Source organism: Tympanuchus pallidicinctus, unplaced genomic scaffold, assembly GCF_026119805.1.
Source record: "Tympanuchus pallidicinctus isolate F22 unplaced genomic scaffold, pur_lepc_1.0 scaffold17, whole genome shotgun sequence".
Classification (NCBI taxonomy): Eukaryota; Metazoa; Chordata; class Aves; order Galliformes; family Phasianidae; genus Tympanuchus; species Tympanuchus pallidicinctus.
In genome coordinates this window covers 12702309-12724048 of record NW_026294690.1, presented here as the reverse complement: position 1 = coordinate 12724048, position 21740 = coordinate 12702309, and the positions used below count along the sequence as shown (strand labels likewise).

The window sequence follows — 21740 nt, the reverse complement described above, 5'->3', positions numbered from 1 at the left end:
AAATGCTTTCACTTTTCACAGAAAGTCCTTCTGACACTTAAATTGTCCTCTTACCCCTGGAAGGGCACTTGAAAATACAGAATTTGATAGAAAAACTGAAAAGGTATGCAAGAAAAATGAAAAATGAGATCAACCTCGTCGGTAGCATCCTTATATGTAACTGAGGGTTATCTCAGCTGCTGCCATCACAGGGACAGAGTGGAGTTCATGGTGCAGAGTCCACATCTAGGGACAATCCTCCTAGCAGGGTACTTGGAGAAATGATGATTTGAGCTCGTACAATTTCCTTAATGGCTGTGACACTCCTTAAAGGAGTGACTGTCCAGCCTAAGTCAGCAAGGATGCTCTACTGGTCGAGAGGGAGAGAGGTGGAAAAGGAAGAAAATCTTACTTAAATAGGCATGTTGAAATAAGATACAAGGCAGAAGCAATGCCAAAGGGCTGATGTTCTCTCCAGCCAGAGGACATATAAACATGGTCTAATTTAAAAGCAAGGCAGTCATCTCAACATTCATAGGTATTCCTGACTTCCACAGTATAGGGATGTGCCTCTGTATTGTGATGGCCACCTAAAAATAATGTTGGAATGGAAATACTATAAAATACAAATACAAACTTAAGGGTTCCACTTTGCCTTTCTCCAACTTCTTTTGTTGAATCCTTGCTTGATTCAACCACTCTGTTCAAAGCCCACTGTTTTCCAATGTATTCTGGCCAAAAACTCCATTGGGTCCCAGTTGAATGCAGCCAAATGGAATACAGGAAGAGTCTTAAATTCATAGAAATGTGCTCACATAAGATATAAGTAAATTACTTCAAGAAAAGAAATAAGGTGTCTGGAATAAAAGCTCACATCTTTACTATTACTCTAGATAATCACATTAAAAGAGAGATACGACATAAGAATTTTTTACTGAAGCATTCCATCAATATTTAAGTTAAAGAGAACAATTTCTTTGAGCAAGTACTTTGTAAGAGGAAATTCCCTTACTTTACCCACAAAAAGAGACTTAAAAAAGGCCTTTAATCAGAGCCTTTGAAACAGGAAGGAAAGCAAGATTTTCCTCTTTTTCTTCCTTAATGTTTTTAAAAGGAAACTAGCTATTGAAATATATCAAGCAACTTCCTTTTCTTGAAACACTATTACCCTTCTGTGCATTGTGAGCAAAACAAAAATAAGCGCCTTTTATCCACCCAGATTTTGCTGTGGGTAGGCAGCGCCAAGACGAACTAATCATTATGTGGTCAGGGAATCACAGCCTTGGGACTGGGTCGCATCTTACCCAAACAATTATTTTTGGGAATGAAATAATAGTTTTAGGAGGCATTGGTGTGATTATCTGCCACTGGCTATTTCAGCTGCAGTGGTGAGGAGCAAGAGACAGAGCACAAAAAATGACGAGATGGTTAAAAGAGCGCAGAGCTTGTGGAGGGTAGAGCGGCTTGAAATAGAAGGCAGGCGGCTATGAAGAGATCTTGGTCCAGTTAAATGGCAGCTTGACTTCAATGTCAAAATATACAGCCACTGAAAAATCTTTGCAGTCCAACTGGTCCTTATTTCACTTCTGCCAGCTGCTTCGTTACCCACTGGGTGCTGGATAATAACATCAATTTTTGTGGAAAGCAACAGTTTTTTGGTCATGCGTGTTGTCTTTATTTCACAGCAGAACACTGCAATTTATGAACAGGAAGCCCATAGAAAATTCTCAGAATGAAGGACTGTATAGTACGTTACCATTTAACCCCTGTTTTTCACTTCCACTTGGATTTATTAGTGTTCCCAGTTGCAATGTTAAATGATTCTGAAAGTAGAGCAATTAATCCAAAATCCTATTTGTTTTAATCTTACACTGTCAACTAGTTTTAGGTTTGCAGTCAAGAGAAAAAAATGTTTGTTAAGCTCTAGAGCACTAGCTAATGTCTAAAGACAATGCTCTGAAAAGGTGCAAAGATGTTTTATCGCAGCACTATAGATGGGACGGAGATTTATTAGAGTACCTAATGCCATTCCAGCAGACGCCTTTTGAATTATAATGAGATTATTAAAACTTTACAAATCATTATATTAAAACCTGACAAGAGTACTTTTGGAACTGGAGCATCTTGATGTCGTTGCTAATGATGCATTACCTGTGATAAGGCTTCAGTAGAATTACTAAGTAAAAACTGGTTATAAAAGTATAAAATATATTAATATTTATTTCAGTACCTGCTATAAGTTCAAGGATAATAGGTTTATATGCATCAGAACAGTCGAATGATCGTATTTATGTCAGCATTAGAAAGATGTTCATCTGCTGCAAAGTTTAATTAATTTTCACAGATAGTTAATTTTCTGTTTCATTATCAGCTCCCTGAATTTGAAAGACAAATAATTTATAAACAAATAGAAACTTCAGAGAGGAGTATTTTTAGAGCAAACAGAAGATAAATAGCAGGAATGAAGCACTAATACAAATGATATATTGTAGTGGGTTTTGATTGATAACTTATGCATTCTAGAGCACTGACTGAAAAGAAACAAATTGTTTACTGTTAGCCCCAACCCATTTTCAGGTAACAAATGGCTCTGGTCTTTACCAATCAAATAATGGCTGTAATGCCCTTAGACATCATGAATGAGGAATGTGCAGGCTCACTGTGTCCTCCTATGGGTGACCTGATCCTTTAAGGACAACATTCCTACCCTTTTCCCCTTCCCAGCAAGAAGAAAGTTTAAGCAGCTACTTACCATGATGTACGACGCCCTTCAACCCATGGATAATGGGATCCAGTGCAGAATTGTCCCTCTGACTGACCTACACGCAAAGGATACAGGATTGGTTACATCTATTCTGGCATCAGACAGAACAGTCTCAGCTTAATCTTCTAAAGAGAGGAATAAAAGATGTTATCTAACAAGCTGCTTAGTTCTCACATTTACAATGGCTCCTCACCAAATGCCAAAGGTACATGGTGTAATAAAATGAAGCAAGGAAGGTTAAACCAGAAGAAGGCATTTTCTGCATTCATTAAAACATTAGCAACATTATTACCCAGCAAAGCCTAAAAACAGAGATATAGCGTCTCTCTGGCTACTTCTCCTTTCCTAGAGGAAAACTGCTGTGATAAAGAGAACTTATCCAGAAAGAGTCCACCAGTACAGGAACAAATCTGATGCCACTGCTGCCATTGGTAATGCTGGACCACTCTCAGCCATAAGAGCTGGGCTCTGACATCATGTTACTACTCATCAACTTGCAACACTGCTGAGGCATTTACATCCAGTAATGCATTTTTAAAAATTTTTGTAACTTTTTGCATCTCCAAAGGCTTTGAAGGAATAACCTACAATTTCTGTGAACGTGTCCCATTACCTAAAGTACTTGCTAATTTACTTCTGCAAAGTAAATTCTGTGTGTACCACATTCATGTAGTGCTTCTTTTTTCTTTCTTTTTTTTTTTTCTCCCAGTCAGTATCAAAAACCTGAGCACCACTGACCATTTTGGGGCAGATTGCTCCAAATGAGGAAACAAATCAACTGCAAAAGGGCTCCTGTGCTTTCCTGCTTGCCCGTGATCTCACATCGTGAGGAAAAAGAGAGATTAACAACTTTCTGTCTGGATTTTAACATGTGAAGGAAGGAGTGGAGCTAGAAGAAGAAAACCACGAGAGGAACTTGTGCCCAGCAGGGAACGTGTGCTCTGTGTGAAGCACAGAATTGGCTTGGAGCATGGCTGCAGGACGAGGGCATCGCTGACTGCAGCACATACCAAACTGTGTTACTGTAGAAAGTGTGAGTATGGTTTTTCCCATCCTTTTCCCTCACTGCTAATAATAAATCCTAGAAGTGTCATTATCTTTTTAGCCAACTGCATTAAGAAGAAGAAACAAGCAAAAAGAGCCTCAAAATCAACACACTCCAACTTTCTTCTGTTTATTTGGCCTTTGAAATACTTTGCCATGCTCACGACACATTCCTGTGTTCTTGTTTCCAGACAAAAAGGTTTGTTTTCTTTTGGTGTTTTAAATGGAAATTGAAGATCCTTTTCTCATCACAGTACTTCAGTACTCACAACGATAAGGTAGGGCAAGATCTGCAATAAAATTATGAAAGCAGCAGCAGCAGCTTTGAAATATATACAGCTTAGATGTTACTGGCAATAATATTATTAGGCCTGAAGGCTGTAAGCTCTTTGAAGCATGAACTTTTATATGCCCAAAGGGGTGCTCTGTACACTTTGGACTCTGTATAAATAATAATCACAGTACACTGAACCCAATGACCCACTTTGTAGGTTCTGTCTGGCTTCTGGCAAATCAACAGTAAACACTTTAAAAATGCAGAGCTGTTGGAAGACACGTTCTTGCATCTTTTCCATTTATTCAGGTTTCTCCAAGCCACAGCCACCACTAAAAAAGAAAAAGCAGCAGTGGATCTGAACAATGCTTCATTTATCGCTGTTTAACTGTACGTTGTACAGAGTTTTATTTTGTTTGCTTTGTTTTTATCTCTCGTGACAGCTACCATCAGTTCAAAGAAAGCAAATGGATGGAAAGAAACCTAAAGGTTAAAATCCTTCCTTTTGGGATTTTCTGTCAAAGTAGATCAATTCGTAACCTCAGCCTTGGCAGCACCCCTTTAATCTGCTGAGGTGGTATGCCTGTATAGATCTAAGCAATCTTTTGGATAACATACTCTGCAAATATGTTGTGCTCTCCAATAGCATGAAATCGAGAGTCATGTTACTTCTCTGGGGGTGGGAAAGCATATGCTGCATGCATCTGCAATCATGTTTTCTCTGAGGGGATGGGATCTCACGTTTCTCTAAGACTCCCAGGCAAACAAGTGACACTTGGGGAGACTGCAGTTCAGACTTGCTTGGGATATAATCTTGTTTTCCTTGCAGATGCTTTTCTCCCTTTTTTAACCTTTACTTACACACTGCTCTCCCACATCTCACTACACCCTCTGCAGGATCTTGGCAAGGCCAGTAGAAAAGCGCTAAAAAGTTTTCTTATTTTGTGAAATGGCTCAGGCTTCAGAGCAAAACTTTTCTTACATCTTTTTTTTTTCCTTAAGATCTGAAAAGAACATTCCTTGGATTTCCTTCCCTTTTTCTTTTCTTTCTTTTTTCTTTTTTTCTTTCTTTTTTTTTTTTTTTGCTTGCATTTTTCTGCATCTTTTCTTCTCTCTGTGTTCATAGAAAAAAAAAGCAGGTTTTTGAAACCCAGAATGTCAAATTCTATCCCAAGTGCTGTATGACTGTGGTTTAACTGGCCTGGAGCTACCATGCTGGTTGAGATCAGAGATTCACCCCATACAAGAATCCTGTCTCTGAAAACAGCTGAGACATAAAAGAAAGGCGAGGAAAAAAAAAAGGAGGGAAAAAAGAACAAATCTACCACCAACATTTTTTTTTCACATGTAATGTGTTAAGACAGTTTATTTTTTATTATCTTACGAATAGATTCTAAAGGACTGCATGGATTAATGGGACAGATGGAAAACCATCCTGAAATTGCCCTAAGATACCCCCAGCACCACTACCTCTAATGTTGTTTCCTGAAGATGATGCATTCATTCAAAAGTAACACTCTATAGGTCTGCAGCAAACAGAATAAATAACAAATTGCTTGCATCATTTGTAATTGAACAATGCCTGTAATCCTCTTCAGCAGAAATAAATAGGTAACTCTCATGCTAAGTGCAAGGGAAAAATAAACACGGGAATATCATTAAGCAGTTTCCTGTGCTAAGACAGCTCTCCCCACAGGGTGAATATGGGATGAAGATGACATGAGGAAGCCCAGACTCCTTGTTTATCATACCCTTTGGGTGACTCCAATACCTGGTGCACGTGTCATTCTGGTAGAGTGAACAGCAATTGTTAATGCAATGAACAAAACAAGCACTTGCAATGTAGGAAAAGGTCGTGTACAAGTGACCCCATTCTGCAGTCATAAAGCAGAGATGTTCTTCAAGCAAAGGCATGGTGGAAATCATTACCCTAGACAGGCTGCATTTACTTACAGCTCCTGCACCTAATGCAGGCACTGAAAAATGATTCATTCTTCAGTTAACAACAAGGTTGATCAGTCACGAACTCTACTGACAAGAGCGTTAACACCTTTCATCAGCACAACCTGCTGTCCCCTGCTTGGTGCCCCAAGAGCTGCCAGGGCAGGAGCAGGAGCAGGCCATGAGCTGGGCACTTCCTAAGGATAATGAAAGTTCCAGGGAATGCTCAGAGCAAGAGTGTGACAAGAGGACGGGCAGGGGACTGGTGATGCTAGCATGGTGCCAAGCCACAGCATGTGGGAACAGACTTTGCAGGGCAAGATACAACCATAGAAAGCCCCACAGTACTGAGTTCACTGTGAGTTAAAAAGCAAATTAAAAAAACAACTCCAACAACAAACATATGGGAAAAAAAAAAAACAAACACAAAACAAAGAAGCAACAAAGGCAGTTCACATTCTCTATCACTCTTGCCCTGTAAAGTAGCTGATGCTCACCACTCATCTGATGATGTTATGGAACAAACCCAGAATGTATTGAAGTCTCTGATTTCACAAAAAACCTGTGACCACGTGCTATACAATTTGAAACGTGGGCTAAATTTGTAAGTGAACCACAGCCTGTCTTAATGCTGGGAGCAGTTCAATCAAGCAGGAAAAAGAATGTCAGGCAAAAATTTGGAGTTTACAATGACTTAAGGAAAAATAATAAATTAAAAAAAAAATCAGAGGAACCTCCAACTGAGCACTGAGGCAGTTAAAAGGCCACACAGCTACCCCAGATCTAGCTTTACAGACCTCTGTCCAGTGGGAAAGACTCCAACTCCCCCCATTCCCTATTACTTTGGGAGCCTCTCCAAAACCAGGTTACCCTCCATCTAAGCAATGCACTGTAGGCCCAGGGAACAAAGCTCTCTAATGATCACTGGTACCTTGCAAAAAAGTAGGTGAATACTAATAGCTTGAACAGCTCAGAAGTCAGAAATACACTTTTCTGTTAAACATATACTTAAATGGGTCTACTGGATTGAAGAAAAGAGTGTGAGGGAAAAAAGAACAGAAGAAAAATCTTCCAGTCTGAGTGATACGAAATACAAATTTCTCTCTCATTTCCAACGAAAAAAAAATCTGGCATTTACACTTATTAAACCGTCATAAATTTGCAGCAACTGCTTTCAAGCTCATTAAATGGGCTCACAGACAGTACTGTAAAGCATCTCAAAGCAAAGGAGAACGCCGTAGCTGGCTGTATTGAAAGGTGAAATGACATGCATTTTGTGTGAGTCAGGGGAAAATGAATGGCAACAATTTTGTGATACACTACCTGAGCCTTTCCCCTCAGAATAGTGATATAATTTACTTTTCTCTCCCACTGCAACATTTGGCCCTTGACTTGGAAACTAAATCTTCAATCTATCAAGCCTTACCCATCTGCTAAGTAAAATGGCCAAGACGATCTGCATGCCTTGAATTCGATATAGCCAGCTGCTCCCAGAGCGCGGTGGCATTAACATCCAGAGACCATCCTCTGGTGCTGTAAAGGATGGCGTCTGCCAAGGATGAATGACTGCATACTTAACAGTGGCAGCTGAAGCCAGTGACAATGGCTGACACGGAGAGATGCCAATGTGTCAAATTCTACTTTCAATTACAATGGTGAGAGTCAGGGGTAATATTCCCCCTCACCGCATGCCTTCAGCTCCCATTCAGCTCATGGTAAAGATGCACAGTTCACCAGCCAAATACTCGAGTCTCTGAACACGCTGTACAAACAGCTAAGAAAAAAAACCCAAAACCTATTATAAATTAACGAGGTTGCAGAGATTAAATTGTCCTGTAAGGTTTCAGGACAATCAACATGGTTAAACAACTTATTCCCTTATCGGTGCAGTACCGTTGGACAGATGCCAGCCTGCAACCTCTGTGGCACTGTACCTGATTTTCACTGTATAGAGCAGAAATGAGCAGAATTCCAGTAATGCAAACACTATCTCACTCCATGTATGTATATTTTAACGTTACAGCAACAGAATTTCAAAAAATTCAAGATAATCACAGTCAAAAGAAAGACACTTTTCTCAAAGGGAAGACACTCGCCATATTGCTGGGGAGTCTTCAAATTCTCTCTTGCCTCTGGGGTCAAATTATTTTAGAGCCAGCTAATAGCTTGAGTACTCCTGGTCCTTCTGAACAATCACGCCTTATCCCTGCATTGGTCTGCAGCAGTAAAAAGGAAACACATCCTGGCTTTGTGAAACGCACCCTTTTGCTCTGCGCACAGCCCATTGTCTCACCTCTCTCCGCTCTCCCTTTTGAAGTCCACATTGTAAAATTGGCCGTGCATAAATATTTAATTTCTCAGATATTTCTGAATAAGAGGAAGTGAAATATTTCAGATGGATCTGGAATGTGGATGAACTGATATAAAAAAGTTTACATGTACTTTGCTTTGAAATGCGGTAGGAAATATTTATTAGGACTTTTTTTAGGAGAAATGATGGGTGAAAAGGGAGAGCAGACAAAGCTGCAGCACGCTGAGTTATCCATGAAAGCAGGAAAATGCCTACAGAGCTCCCAGCACAATGACAGGGTAGATTTGGTGCTCTCAATTTTTCACTTTCACAGGCACCAAATGATCCAAAAACGATCCGTTCCTGCTCCTCCACAGACGATATTTTCTTCCATTCACCCTCTCTCCCATTTGCTATGATTGTGCATCTCCCATAAGAGTTGATGCAAAAGGACAAATCTGGCCGAGAGCCCACCGCCTCACGGAGGTGAGCTGGGAGCCAGGAAGCATTTGCTGTGTAATGAGTGAACTGCCCAAAGTGTGTCCTGCAGAATGTCTTTGTAAGGGAAAGTATGAAATGGAAACAGCCCCCTTAATACTTCAAACTGCTGCTCATGTGTAAAATCAGACAGAAAACAGGTACCCAGGCAAAATGTGACACCAAACCTTAGGCTGGCACATGCACTATTTCACACAGATACTGCCATGACCTTTGATTTTTTTAAAAATGTGTATTAGAGCTGAGCTTGCCTTTGCCCACGGCAGCTGGTTTCAGGATCAGTGAGCTGAAGGCAAATTCTGTTGGGTTAAATCTGGGATTTGGCTTTCAGGTGTTAATAATCCTTCTATGAATGAAAATATATTAAAGACACAGAGGTGCAGATGCTGGCAGAGGTGATGTTCCTGGATGTTTCATTGACTGTGTTGTTTGAAAAGAGGGGGGAAAAAGTTAATGAGTCTTCCAATGATTATTTTAAATAGAATAATGGGTGCGCATTGATCCTTCTAGCTAATTCCACTTTGAATAATACATCATCCTGACTGAAAGCCTGCTAGTGATGTATTAACTTCATATTTCAGCACAGCTTTGGAGGGTGTCTACAGTGAGATATTAACTAGCAGTGCCAAAGAGAAAGCTGCACTTTAAAAAAAAAAATAAATATCCAAAATGGTTTTAAAAGCTATTGAGCTGACTTTGGGGTCAGGTGTTCTGGCTGCCCCCCTTCGTTCGAGTACAACTCAGCCACTTGTGATGGATGCAACCACAGCTCCTCTCGACCTCAGCTGGCTTTGAACCAGCTGCATGTAGTCCTGAGGGAGTTTCAGACATCCTTAGACAAGGATGGGACAAACTAGGCTGTAGATTAGCAGAGTATGTTTTCTCTATCCATTCACTACTCAAAGGCTGAGTCAGTTTTGCTCAGCTCAGCTTATGCTCTGCTTGCGCATGCTGAGTTTCTTTGCTAGTAGGCAGAAGCATTGATCAGGTACTGCACTGAGTGATGAGCACACCTGGCTGAGCAACGTTTACAGCCTGCCCCCAAACATTACCTCCATTCACTACCACAAGTGTTGCAACACCCAGGATGGTAAAAAACAGCCAGCAATGCGTTTTTCTTTCTTTTTGTAAGCCACTCCTCTACCTGAAGTTTAACTCACACCAATGATAGGGTAGACTCACAGGCATTAATTTCACCAAAGCATTCTTGCACCTCAAAAGCACAACACAGATAATTTACTTTAAGTGAATAGAACATTCAATTAACAAATTATTGAAAGATCTTAATAAGCATGTATCTAAGGAAAAAAAAACAAACCCAAGATATGTGCAGCCCAAAAGCACAATCTGATTAGGAGCAATAGCATATTGAAGACACAAAGCTCTGTAAAAGACAAAAATGTAATTGCAACACAGAGGCAAGACAGCTTCAGCAGCATATTCTCAAAGCCAAGGAAGCTTGATTGATGGACTGTACCATCTGCAGCTGCGCAAAAGAGGCAAGAGTGGCTCTAAGTTTATTTAAAGCAATTTCGGTGCGCTGAGCCTACTTGTTCTCCTCTGAGAAAATAATATGATTTCTTCATAGAGCATGTAGTCTACTTATTTAAGCAGTAGTGTGCAAGATCTCTCAATCCTACCAGCAGTTCAGCTGGAAAAATGACACACCAGGGGGTAACATTTTATCAGGATGGAGCCTATTTTATAAAAACTGCCATCAGTTATAAACTGCTCTCACCATCCGAGTTAAAGAAAAAAAGAAAAAAAAGTTTGGTCTGCTTTAGAGTTCCCACAATCTGCCCAGTTAATAGGAATTTTTAGGTAAAAAAATAACCACTGTGACCTAAAGTAAGGAAGAAAATGGAACGGTGTAATGAAAAAAGCATCAGGAGCGCAATAGCCAGATCGTCACAAGGCACCCACTCTTTGGTATACAGCTTCACACGTTTGGAAAGGCTCTACTCAGAACTGCAGAACCAAGAATGGAAGATAGCCTGCATTTCCTTCTGCTCCTGGCTTGAGTGTGGGAGAAACGTGCAAGTGAGAAAAAAAAATACATTCAGTTTTGTTTTTCCCTTCTGAAAACAAAACAACATATCCCGGTGGGTAAACCAGCAAATAAAATATGCTGGGCAAAATGTGTCGAGTGGAAGGGAACAGCTCAGATGGGCATTTCTAACGCCAGCATTTTGCAGAAGCCTGTAATATAATTGTTCCAGCTAAGCTTGCCTTGGATGCAGCAGAGATTTCCAGCCTTTTTCCTCTCTTCTAGCCAATAAAGGATTTTGGTGACTGAGGTCACAGCAATCTCCCCTTTAAAATGAAGAAAAGGATTTGTCTCAGCTTCCCAACATCTCTCTTTCATTCTACATGAAAAGTCCCCATTTTTCTCTCTCTCAGTGTTGCCCTCAGCTCATTTCCCCATGACTGCAGCAGCCGCTCTCTCCAGCCCGCCAGCGCCAGATGACTCAAGCCGGCATCTATGAGTCACAAACACAAAGGATGCAGAAATGTCAATTAAGCTACACAGCCACTTCCCCAATGACAACCACACCTCAGTTCACAATTAGATTAGAAAACCAGTGAAAACAAATTGTTGTAGGGCAGAATTCTTATCTCCTGCTCTGAAACACAAAACTCCGTCATGGTTCGCTCATGGCTCCTTTTGGCTCGTTTTTAAGTAGGCTGGTATGAACTGATCCCTGAAACTGACGCGGGAGCTACAACAAATTTCCTTTCCTACATCTAACGAAGCTGTGGGCTGGGAGAGCACTCCAGCTTCCGGGAGTCTTTGTGGTACGAGCACCCAATTTTAGACCGGTGCTGACCATTAACAGCTTTCTGGCAGAAGAGGAGAAGTGAGACTGTCAACTGTAACACGGTTCTGTTCCCTCTGAAGCAAGTTCTTGATTTTTTTCCCTCGTCTTATGTAAATTTTCAATGCCATTCAACTTCTTGCAGATGCTTGCAGCTTTTCAAAATGCCGGGCCCTCGTTCCATCCAGTACTGGCGGTACCCAAGGTAGAAAGCACCAGCTCATCCTCAGAATTTCTCTCCCACCTCCGCTCTCATTTCTGAGCCACCTCCCTCTCCCATCGCCCACCTGCCACATCCTCCTCACTCTTTCTTTCCACTCGAGGAGCTGTTCCTGTTTCCTCCAACATTACAGCATCTCCTCTTCCCAAACCGTTCCACATCACCCCCTCAAGATCCCTCGCACGGTTCTGTTGCCTCTCCTCTCCTCCTCCTGCACCATCAAGAAATCCCTGTGTCTCTTCCCAGATATCTTTGCAAAGAGGACATGCAGGAGCCTGGTCAGCGAGCGGGCTAGGCCAAGGGAAAATAGGATTGCAGGAAAAAGGGCACAAAGCCCACTGTAGGGCTACCAAGGGCACCTTTGCTGGAGGGCAGGAGGTGGAGGTGCACCCACAGACATCCCTGAGCCAGGGTGGGTGCCAGCAGCAGAACCCCAAAACACAGACAAGAGGAAGCAGTTCTCGCCTAATCTTTCAACCACTGAACTAAGACTGGCAGGATGTGGCCCTCACTTTTCATCTCAGCAGCTTCTACACTACTCATGTTCCTGAAGCATCAGAAGTATAGCTCAGAAAACCCATCTTATTTCACTGGTGTTACACTACACACAACAGTGAGGATCATATGTCAAGCTGTTTGTTTTTCACTTGGCTAGAATGACCCAACAACTCACTCGTTTCCTTACAAAAACATTTCAACAAGTATCACGGCTTGTGCTGAGAGGAAATGGGGAAATAATTGTGAAGGAAAAAAAAGCACTTCGAATACAAGTGCATTAAAAGCCTGGGAAACATTGAGTTTGTGGCAGCAGTTTCTTCCTCTTGAAATACAAAGAAACACAAAAACTAACATGACATGTACGCTTGTTTCAAGATGTTCTACATTTCAGCAGTGGCAAAGTGAATGCTGTTCAATCATGGCGAGTAGGTGAGTCTTAAAGCCACAGAACTCCTCAGGATGCTCTACCCTTCATGCCTCTGCTCCACAGGCTCCTTACAGCTTTGTGGAGCTTCTGCCGAGCGTGACCCAGCTGTGGAGGGGGTCTTCGTGCTCTGCCTCTGATCAGAGAGCCCTCCTCTTGCACAGGATGTAGCTTCAAAATTGCAGGAATCTCAAATTCTCAGGTAAAGGTTTGAGAGAAGAAATGAAACCCAACTGAATGTGATTTAAAACAAAACTTAAAATGTGGTTAGAACAAAAGGTGCTCTGTTCACAAGTTGAGTCTGACCCAGAGTGATGGAGAAGCTTCCTGCAGGTGGGTGTACACAGGAATGCTCTCAGGAAGCCTTCATCCACACTCTCTGAATCTGCTTGCCAGAGTACCCACTTTTACTTTCAGATGTTTACTTTCCTCAGGGCTTTAACTCCTGAGCGTCCACACGTCACATATGCTGGCTGTGATCCTACCACCAACACTGTGAGCAGTCAGCTGGGCTACCCGACTCTTGGCACACACTTCAGTCATGACCCAGTTTTGGTATCTACCTCTAGAAAAAAATCTCCTCAAAATGTGTCTGGATGCACAGTCCTTTGATGGCACTACCATCATATGATGACCTATGACCGACACCACAAGCTGCGTTAGGCTCTCCCCTGCCAAACACTTGAGCTGGAATGAAGCAAGGTTAAAAGCCAATGCTCTATGAAAGCAGACCTCAGAGGACTGCAGAGGGTTATGTTCACTGCCAGGTTGTGCAAACAAATATCCCTCCCAAATAACCAAGACCCAGCAGAGTTTACATCCCAGTTCAGCTGTAACATGCATACAAGGAGCACTGCACCAACAGCTGCTGTAAGGACGAAAGGCTTCCCAGAGCAGCATGCTGTAACATTACCTGTTCTCTGTAGACTGGTCTGTAATCGCAGTGCAACAGCAGAATCATAGAATCATTCAGGTTGGAAAAGACTACTAGGATCACCAAGCCTAAACTGAACCCATCCCTACTGACCATGTCCCTCAGTGCCAGATTTTCACGGTTCTTGGACACCTACAGGGATGGTGAACTCCACCACCTCCCTGGGCAGCCTGTGCCAAAGCCTCACCACTTTCTGAAAGTAAGTTTTTCACAATATCCAACCTGAACCTCCCCTGACACAACTTAAGGTCGTTATCTCTCATCCCAGGACACAAATGCATTTGCACTCTGTCTACATCTGGATTTATGGGGGGGACAGCGAGCATTTTCATATATGCCATGTTAAGGAAGGCATAATCTTCTATTTTTAACAGAAAAACCTGGTTATATGTCTCAGATGCAAAACAAGCAGACGTCAGAAGAAAGTCGGTCTCTCCCAAAAGGCAGACAAAGGCTGGGCACTTACGACATGAATGCAGCATTAAAAAAATTGTTTCTGACACAAGAACAGCTGACAGAAATAATCTCCATAGCTCAGCATGAATTTATACAGCCTTTCAGCAACTCTATTAGACAGGTGTGGTAGCAGCCAGCTGTACGGCAGGCACAAAGCAAGTTTCGGCAGAACTCGAGTGCCCATATGGCCCCGCAGCACTTCGAGGCGGTGCCACCTGCCCAGGCATCACCCCCTTCTCCCACTGCCATCTGTCCACAGAGAGATATCCAGACCTACTTGAGGAGCAGTGTGAAGCAGGTCTTGATAACAAGTTCAGACTCAGAAATGATGATGTCTTCATCCACAACAGGGAGACCACCAAACAGCTCCACCTGGACAGGTGCAGCAGCCAGTTCTGCTCTGGGCTTTAATTCTCTGCCCAAGTTACCAGAAGAGACAAGTCTAGCTACGAGGCAGGGAGGGCTGTGTGCTACTGTGGAAGGCAAGTGTGTTAGCTGAAATATCATACGTCTCAGTAGATACGTGGAGCAGCAGAAGGAACCAATCTGCTTAGCTGTATCACTGGTAACGAACTGGTAAAAGGAGAGCATTCCCAAACATTCACCTAGAGTTTCATATGACTGGTATCTTTACACTGCCTGTTTACCATTATGGGGAACTACCTGCTCACGCCTCCCATGAAATGCAGCAGGATAGAAAAGCATGTGTTTTTAGCAGCTTACAATGCAAAATGCAGAAATAAATTCTTTGAAAAGTGATGGATCTGATCGTGTTTCACACAAGAGCATTTTAAATTACATGAGGTGTTCTTATAGGACTGAGATACGATAAAGAAGGTTTGCAAGGTGGCAATGGAGGTGGGGGGGAGAAGGAGTAAGAAAACTTTACATTGGCTGCTACTAAAATACAGGCATGTAGACAGTGCCCTACAAATCACAGATAAAACACACACAGCTTCACTGTTAGGGTTATGGAGCTGTGCTTTCTAATCAACACTTACCCACACCGCTGCTTTTAAATATTGACCTGGTGGCATGATTCTGAGGGAGAATGTTTATCACAAGGGGTGATTTAATTCAATCATCCCAATTCCTGCATAATGAGATCTTATTTCTCCTAGACCCCAGAAAGCAGTAGCTTAAGCGAAGCTTACAGATCAGCTAATATATTTACAGCCTTAAAATAACACGAGACACTATAAAATACACTGAGATTCAAAGTTAATCTATTTTAGCAATACTCTTGCAGCAAGCGAAGATGAATTTTACGCTGAAAAAATCCATTCCATCCAAAGCAAGGCTGAGCTTTGTAATAACCAAGCTGCTTTCTAATGTGGTACATCATTTCACATTACTCACAAAGAACAGTTTGCCAAATCTGTGGTTCGGCTTCATTTGATACAGTATGCGGGTGGCAAAACCCCACACCTGAGTTCAGAAAATCTCTTTTATTTTTGATAATGACTGCCTCACAATGTATTTGTAATGCACAGAAATTGTACAGTTACAATCAGCAGCTAAATACTTTTGGATTGTATCAGCCCAGCAGCTTTCCTTTGGCTTCTCAGTCTTCTCAGTCTTGCAAAACACCGCAAGCTCATAAGAGAAATCCTGCTCCATCTTGCAAACCTCTGCAAACTCACTGTTAGAAGTGCTGTGAACAGATTTAAGCAATCTTTATTTAACACATACTTCAATTTTCAGCACAGAAGAGTGTGATTGGCATTCTTGACTCATCTATCTCCAGTAGAGCTTAATGCTCATAAAAGCACATCCCAGATTCTTTGCTGGTTTTGTTCAGAGAGCTCTGATTAAGCGCACCTGAACTTGAAACAAAGGAGAATTTAATATTATTCAAACTGGCACCATTTAGCTCCTTCCAAACTCCCTATCTCCTCTGGATTAACGTGCTTTCAGTGAGCACCAGAGGTAGAAGACATCCGAACACAAGTAAAACTGAGCTGCAAAAGGATTCCCAGGTTTACCCACTCTCAGCTCCGCCCTATGAACTTGAGGATTTCTGATTTAGATTCACAGGAGGTATAACATCAGATAGGAGGATTACTCTGGGCAAGTCGCCATCTCAGCTGCAGAATTATTTTGGGGGTGATATGCCATCAGCATTATCTGTTAAGCCATCAGCCATACATATAAATGTCTACCTCTAAAAAGACATAAAGAAAGAGACCAGCCTAGACTCTGATTTACTTTCATTGCCTTTCTTTGACCCCTGGAAAGAAAACCCTCAATACCCATCTCTCCCATAGCCATCCTGCAGCACAGACACTAGAGATGACAAAAACCAGCAACAATTCGACCCTCTGGCAGGAACCTGAACACTGCATTTGCAGTCATTTACCAGAGGTTGTAACTGAATCACTGAGAGGCTTTTTAATGCATGCTTGCTCTGCATTATGTGCAACATATAGGAATGATACAGGAACCCATGTATGTTAGTGGCAATAACTGGGGCGGTAATGGGCTGGGCAGCACCTTCCTGCTCCCAGCCTTTCTCTTCCAATTCCATGCTTTCACAGCACATGGAGCCCAAGCAAAACTTCCTGACTCTGCAGCTGGACCTGCTCTGTGACTTGGTGAGGGCACGATTAAGATGATGAGGGAACTGCCTTGCTGACTGCACAGAAACGACATGTTCCATTTATTTGCACAGTGCAAGCCCTAAGTGATTCTTACATCTCAAAGCAACCCATTAACAAGAGACTTTGTGAATGGAGTATCTGGGTAAACACTTCAAACAAATATATAAATTATGCATTGTCGGTATACTTTTCTACCTTAGGGACCACACTGAAACGAGACTAAAGAATTATGTTTTATTTGTATTAAAAATGTATTAGCTGCTGTCCGAGCAGGTTTTCTAGAACATTTGGTATGCTACCCAGGAAATTCTGTCTGAAGCTTGCATTGTTTATTATTGCCAATACCAGGAGAAACTTGGCACTGTTGTAACTGAGAACTACAGTAATAATTCTTCAGGCAGAACAGCTTAAATTTAATAAGAATAACTTTTCCTTCTGAGCCAGGAGATCTGAAGGCAAAGGGAGTCCCGATTTTACCCATCTATTTTATATATTCAGACTTTACAACCAATTTCTTTTATGGTACAAAGTGAAACTCAGCAATCATTTATGAATGGATCCCACACTCTTACTTAATGTGTGCCCTAACGCTAACTGGTAGCCAGAGACACTGCAGCTCCATGGAAGACACAGAGGATGAAAACTAGTGCTGCTTTTCTAAGGGCTACACAAACATTGTGCAACATCCAGCAGGACTGTGCTTCACATGGACCTGAGAGCTGGATGCATTTAAGGAAAGGATAGATGTAGTACTTAGGGACTTGGTTTAGCGAGTAGTATTGGTGGTAGCTGGGTGGTTGGACTAGATGATCTTAGAGGCCTTTCCCAGCCTTAGTGATTCTATGATTCTAAGTTCCTGGATCTCAGTGCCTACGACCCCTGCACGTAAACCACCTATACTTGATTAGTCCTCTGAGAGACAAATGGGGTCTGTGTCCTGGATGGCTGCAGAGGACGGACTTTGCAGAAAAATAAACTGAATTAAATTTAAAAAAGAGGTAGGCAGAGAGACATAAAAAATGATCTTCCCGGAATCCAGGCTGAATGTTTAACAAGAAGGAGAAAACAGAGTTATTCAGAGGCAGCTGCTGTGTTTGGGAGAGAGGAGAAGGGAAAGGAGATGAACATACAGCTTTATTTCTCCTTTGATTCTGTAACTAAGACCAATTCTAGCAAAACTCTCCAAAGACTTGGAGAGCAAAAATAGATGCTTTATTTCCAACCTCTCTCCCTTTTTCTTAAACAAAAAGGTCATGTCAGAATGCACCAGCTTGGAAACGTGAGGAGGACGGAGGACGAAGCAGTTGCTGCAGAGATGAGAAAGGGTACTTGCAGGAAAGAAAACAAGGCAGGTTCAATGACTTCTCAGTGCTCGAAGACGCAAAGAGAGACTCCACAAGGAGCTGGTGTCCCCCCAAAGCACACAGCAGAGGCTGCAGTCCTCATGCTCTACCCCAGCTCTGCTGGCATCCTGCCCCAGCTCTGCCGTGCGATGTCTGAAGAAATGGCAAAAGTGACACAGCAACAGAGCACACTGGAGAAAAATGCAAAAGGCAATGCTGCAGTTAGGGAACTAATTTGTTTTTTAGTCTAATGGTTATAATCAGCAGACTTCCTGAGTATCAATCTTCCTGAACCACAGAGGGGGTGAGATTATAGACTGACGACGGTAATTTTTACATATTAGACATCTAAGTGTCATTTTCAGGAGTCTGGTAATGAAAACTCCAAGAGACTTTTTTCCATCAATTTAAAGATTTTTTTTTTTTTCTGCATGGCTATAAAATGATTTTATTTTTTTAAGGCAGGATATTTTTTAAATCACAGAGAAGTAAATTACTGCACTTCAGATGCTGACATTCGACACTAAATAATTCCTATGCTGACTCCAATTTGGAACATCAAGGGCGAGGGAAAGGAAAGGGAGGCAAACGAATATGCAGATGTGTGCTGATCGAGTTCTTAGGGCAAGTTATTCAAACAAAACCACTAAAATATAAGGGGACAATTATGAAAATTAAGGCTAACAAATTGGTATGTAATTTAATGAAGCAAGTTAATAACGGCATCCCACTTGGGATTAATCATAATATATTAATTAATAAGCATTGGGAAGCAAAAAAGCTGCACGTCAAAATCATTTACAATGCTGTAAACTGAAAGATAGCAATCCTGACATTCAGACGATCATTAAGCTAGAAGAGCACAGAGATCTGTTCCCCATGCAAAGCACACAACCAGCTCACATTAATGGTTACGACAGATCGTTCAAGATATTGAGCAGAGACACCATAAAACACACTGAAAGTGTTTCTCAGATTTGTAGGTTTGCACTGCTTTGGGGTCCAAGTCCTCTCAACTGCAAAAGAAAAGTTTACAGTTCCTTCCTAGCATCGCTCATTGTGATGTTCCCATTAAAAACAAAAAGCAATGGAATGTGATTCATCACAAAAACCAAAAGTTGCCCAGCAGCACACCGCAACCGGGAGCTGCCCTCATCAGACCAGGGAAGCAGCAGCACAAGTTATGAGACCCGGCAGTTAAGAAAGCATTTATAGTCCACTCAGGGAAAAAATTATCTAATTTTCATCTTTAGTTAGAGGTTGTTCCAGACACACTGGAAACAGCATTTCTTTCTCTATATGAACCTGAAATTAAAAACAAAATAAAAGCCAAAGTCTCTCTGTGCACTCTGGTATTTCACCCTGCGCTGCACAAAGAACCACATGACATCACTTTCTGCACAGACTGTGTTCCCTAAAACTTAACCTGATAAAAAGATTCTCATTGGAAGTATTGCATTTTGGCATCATCTGACATAAAGTGGGGCTTCCTGCTCTCCTGCCTCAGTGGAAAATGCCATGAGTTCATGCAGCTGCAGAGAAGAAGGGACAGGAAGGCGATCGCTCTGGCGCACATAAGGCAGATTATCCTTCTACACCACACAGCCAGCCTGTGGATAGAAAAGTTTCAACACAGCAGGTTGCAGCCATCATGATCTAGAGACTGCAAATGCCTCTTGGCAGAACACAGGCAAGCAGAAGCAGAACGATGTGTTTGCTTCCAAGAACGATCTGTTTCAGCCGCCCTGTCAGTCTGTCTGCCTCCGGATCCAGCCCCCCTTTCGCTCACGCATTTGTACTTGTTCCTCCAAGCACGCCTGCTCCGATGTTCAGGCTGCTGTGTGAACACCTCTGCTCTTAGCAGACTCGTGCTTGGCCACATGGGCTCCTTCTCACGAGTGAGGCACTGCAAATGTGCAGCCACGTGAATCAGCAAGCATGGTGCTCTGCAAAGCAAGAGGAACTTGGCTCGCGTTTGTATGGGACGTGAGATGGGGATTACGAGGAGCCTGGGCTCAGCAGAGACGCCAGAAGCAAAAGTATTTCTCAGTGCTGGTGTCAGTCAACAGAAAGTTTCAGAGAATCAGAGAATCGTTTGAGTTGGAAGTACCCTTAAAGGCCATCTTGGTCCAACTGCCCTGCAATGCACCGGGACACCTACAGCTCCACCAGGTGCTCAGAGCCCATCCAGCCTGACTTTGGATGTCTCCAAAGATGGTGCACCTGCCACCTCTCTGGGCAACCTGTGCCACTGCTTCTTTGCTCTTATTTGCTCTTATTTGCAGTATTGCAGCAGCCTGCTCCACAGATAACAGCCTGTGGAGTCTGAGGAACTCCAGACTTGGACAGGAGTTGTTTGCTTAGTACTCTCTAGAGGCAGGCCAAACATTTATGTCCTAAAATAAAGGATGAAGAACCCTATTACAGAATCCTTTTTCACTGTTGAACAAAATATGAAAGATGACAAAACTGCACAAAGGTATGAAACAGAGCAAGGATAAAGCCTCGTTAGGCATTTGAAAGTCAGTGAGCACCAAAACTGAAACTGGCTATATATTTACTTTTTCAGTCGCAGAGCTATTCCCCATCTGTTCTCCCTTTGCTTTCTTCCTTTACATAAAATATTCAAAAATATTCAAATTTCTCAAAGTTTCAAGAGAAGTTGAAACAAAATAAAAATCTGAACATGCAGATTTTGGATTTAGTTTAAAAATTATTATTATTTTTTTTTTTAAATTGAAAGGTAGATTCTTTTAGAAACAAACATTTCCCTTGAATTTTTCCTACCCAAACCCAGCTTCCAATCAATGGGGTTTTAATGCAGGTTCTTAGACCAGCATGGGCTCTGACTGTTAGGCACCCAACCTCACATGTTTTGGCTACAGAGACGGCTCTGGAGGCTGTTCAGTGCCATTCACGCTCTGAACTCAACCCAAATCTAGCAGGCTTTAAGAAATACTCATAATTTTCTGTTTAAATCCTCCACAATGCAAACTAACTGTCATGTTCTGATAGGTTTATCTCCATCTATTTACTGGAGAGTTGGGTGAGTATTTCTCTACTCCAGAAATGATTCCTACTGCTATGTATCAACTGTACTGCACAAGGTTTTTCTCAGAAAAATGTATTCCATTACTCTACAGATTCTGCCTGCTCACATTTACTCAACTCTTATACCTTAGGGTACATATTTTCTACTTCTATATATTATTCTTCAACTATACAAAGGCCCTAGTACTGCTTTTATTAGTAATGACTAGTAGCTTTAAATAGCTGCAGTGATTTACAAATACTTGGAAACTGTACATCAGTTGGTAAGAACACATTTCAGATTGTTTTGCTCATCTTCTGTTCCACAGAGGGCTACTAATATGTATGCATGCACTTTGACAAAAATAAATTACACTTTCAAAAGGCATTTAATAAATAGCTTTAGCCTACATGCATTTTCATTTCATGAAGATAATTTTAAAAAACCCACCCTGTACTAATTACTAAATAATACTCCTAATCAATAATAATAGTTTTATTATTCATAATTAGTATTCATTAATAAAATACCAGGAGTTCTACTGTAACCATTAAAAGAATTAATACTGTAATTTAATTTTAAGGTCTTTACATGTATCTGAAGTCTATTAAAATAAATGAAAAGCCTC

General features: G+C 41.7%; 1 protein-coding gene across 3 annotated transcripts in view; it reads right to left on the bottom strand.

The window, feature by feature from the left end:
* Positions 1–21740, bottom strand: part of PTPRG (protein tyrosine phosphatase receptor type G) — a 429273-nt gene that overhangs the window by 100700 nt on the left and 306833 nt on the right. For all 3 annotated transcript variants that reach the window (XM_052678992.1, XM_052678993.1, XM_052678994.1), the window contains one exon: positions 2732–2798. In XM_052678992.1, the coding sequence (XP_052534952.1) occupies positions 2732–2798 (67 nt within the window). The remainder of the gene's footprint in view (positions 1–2731; positions 2799–21740) is intronic.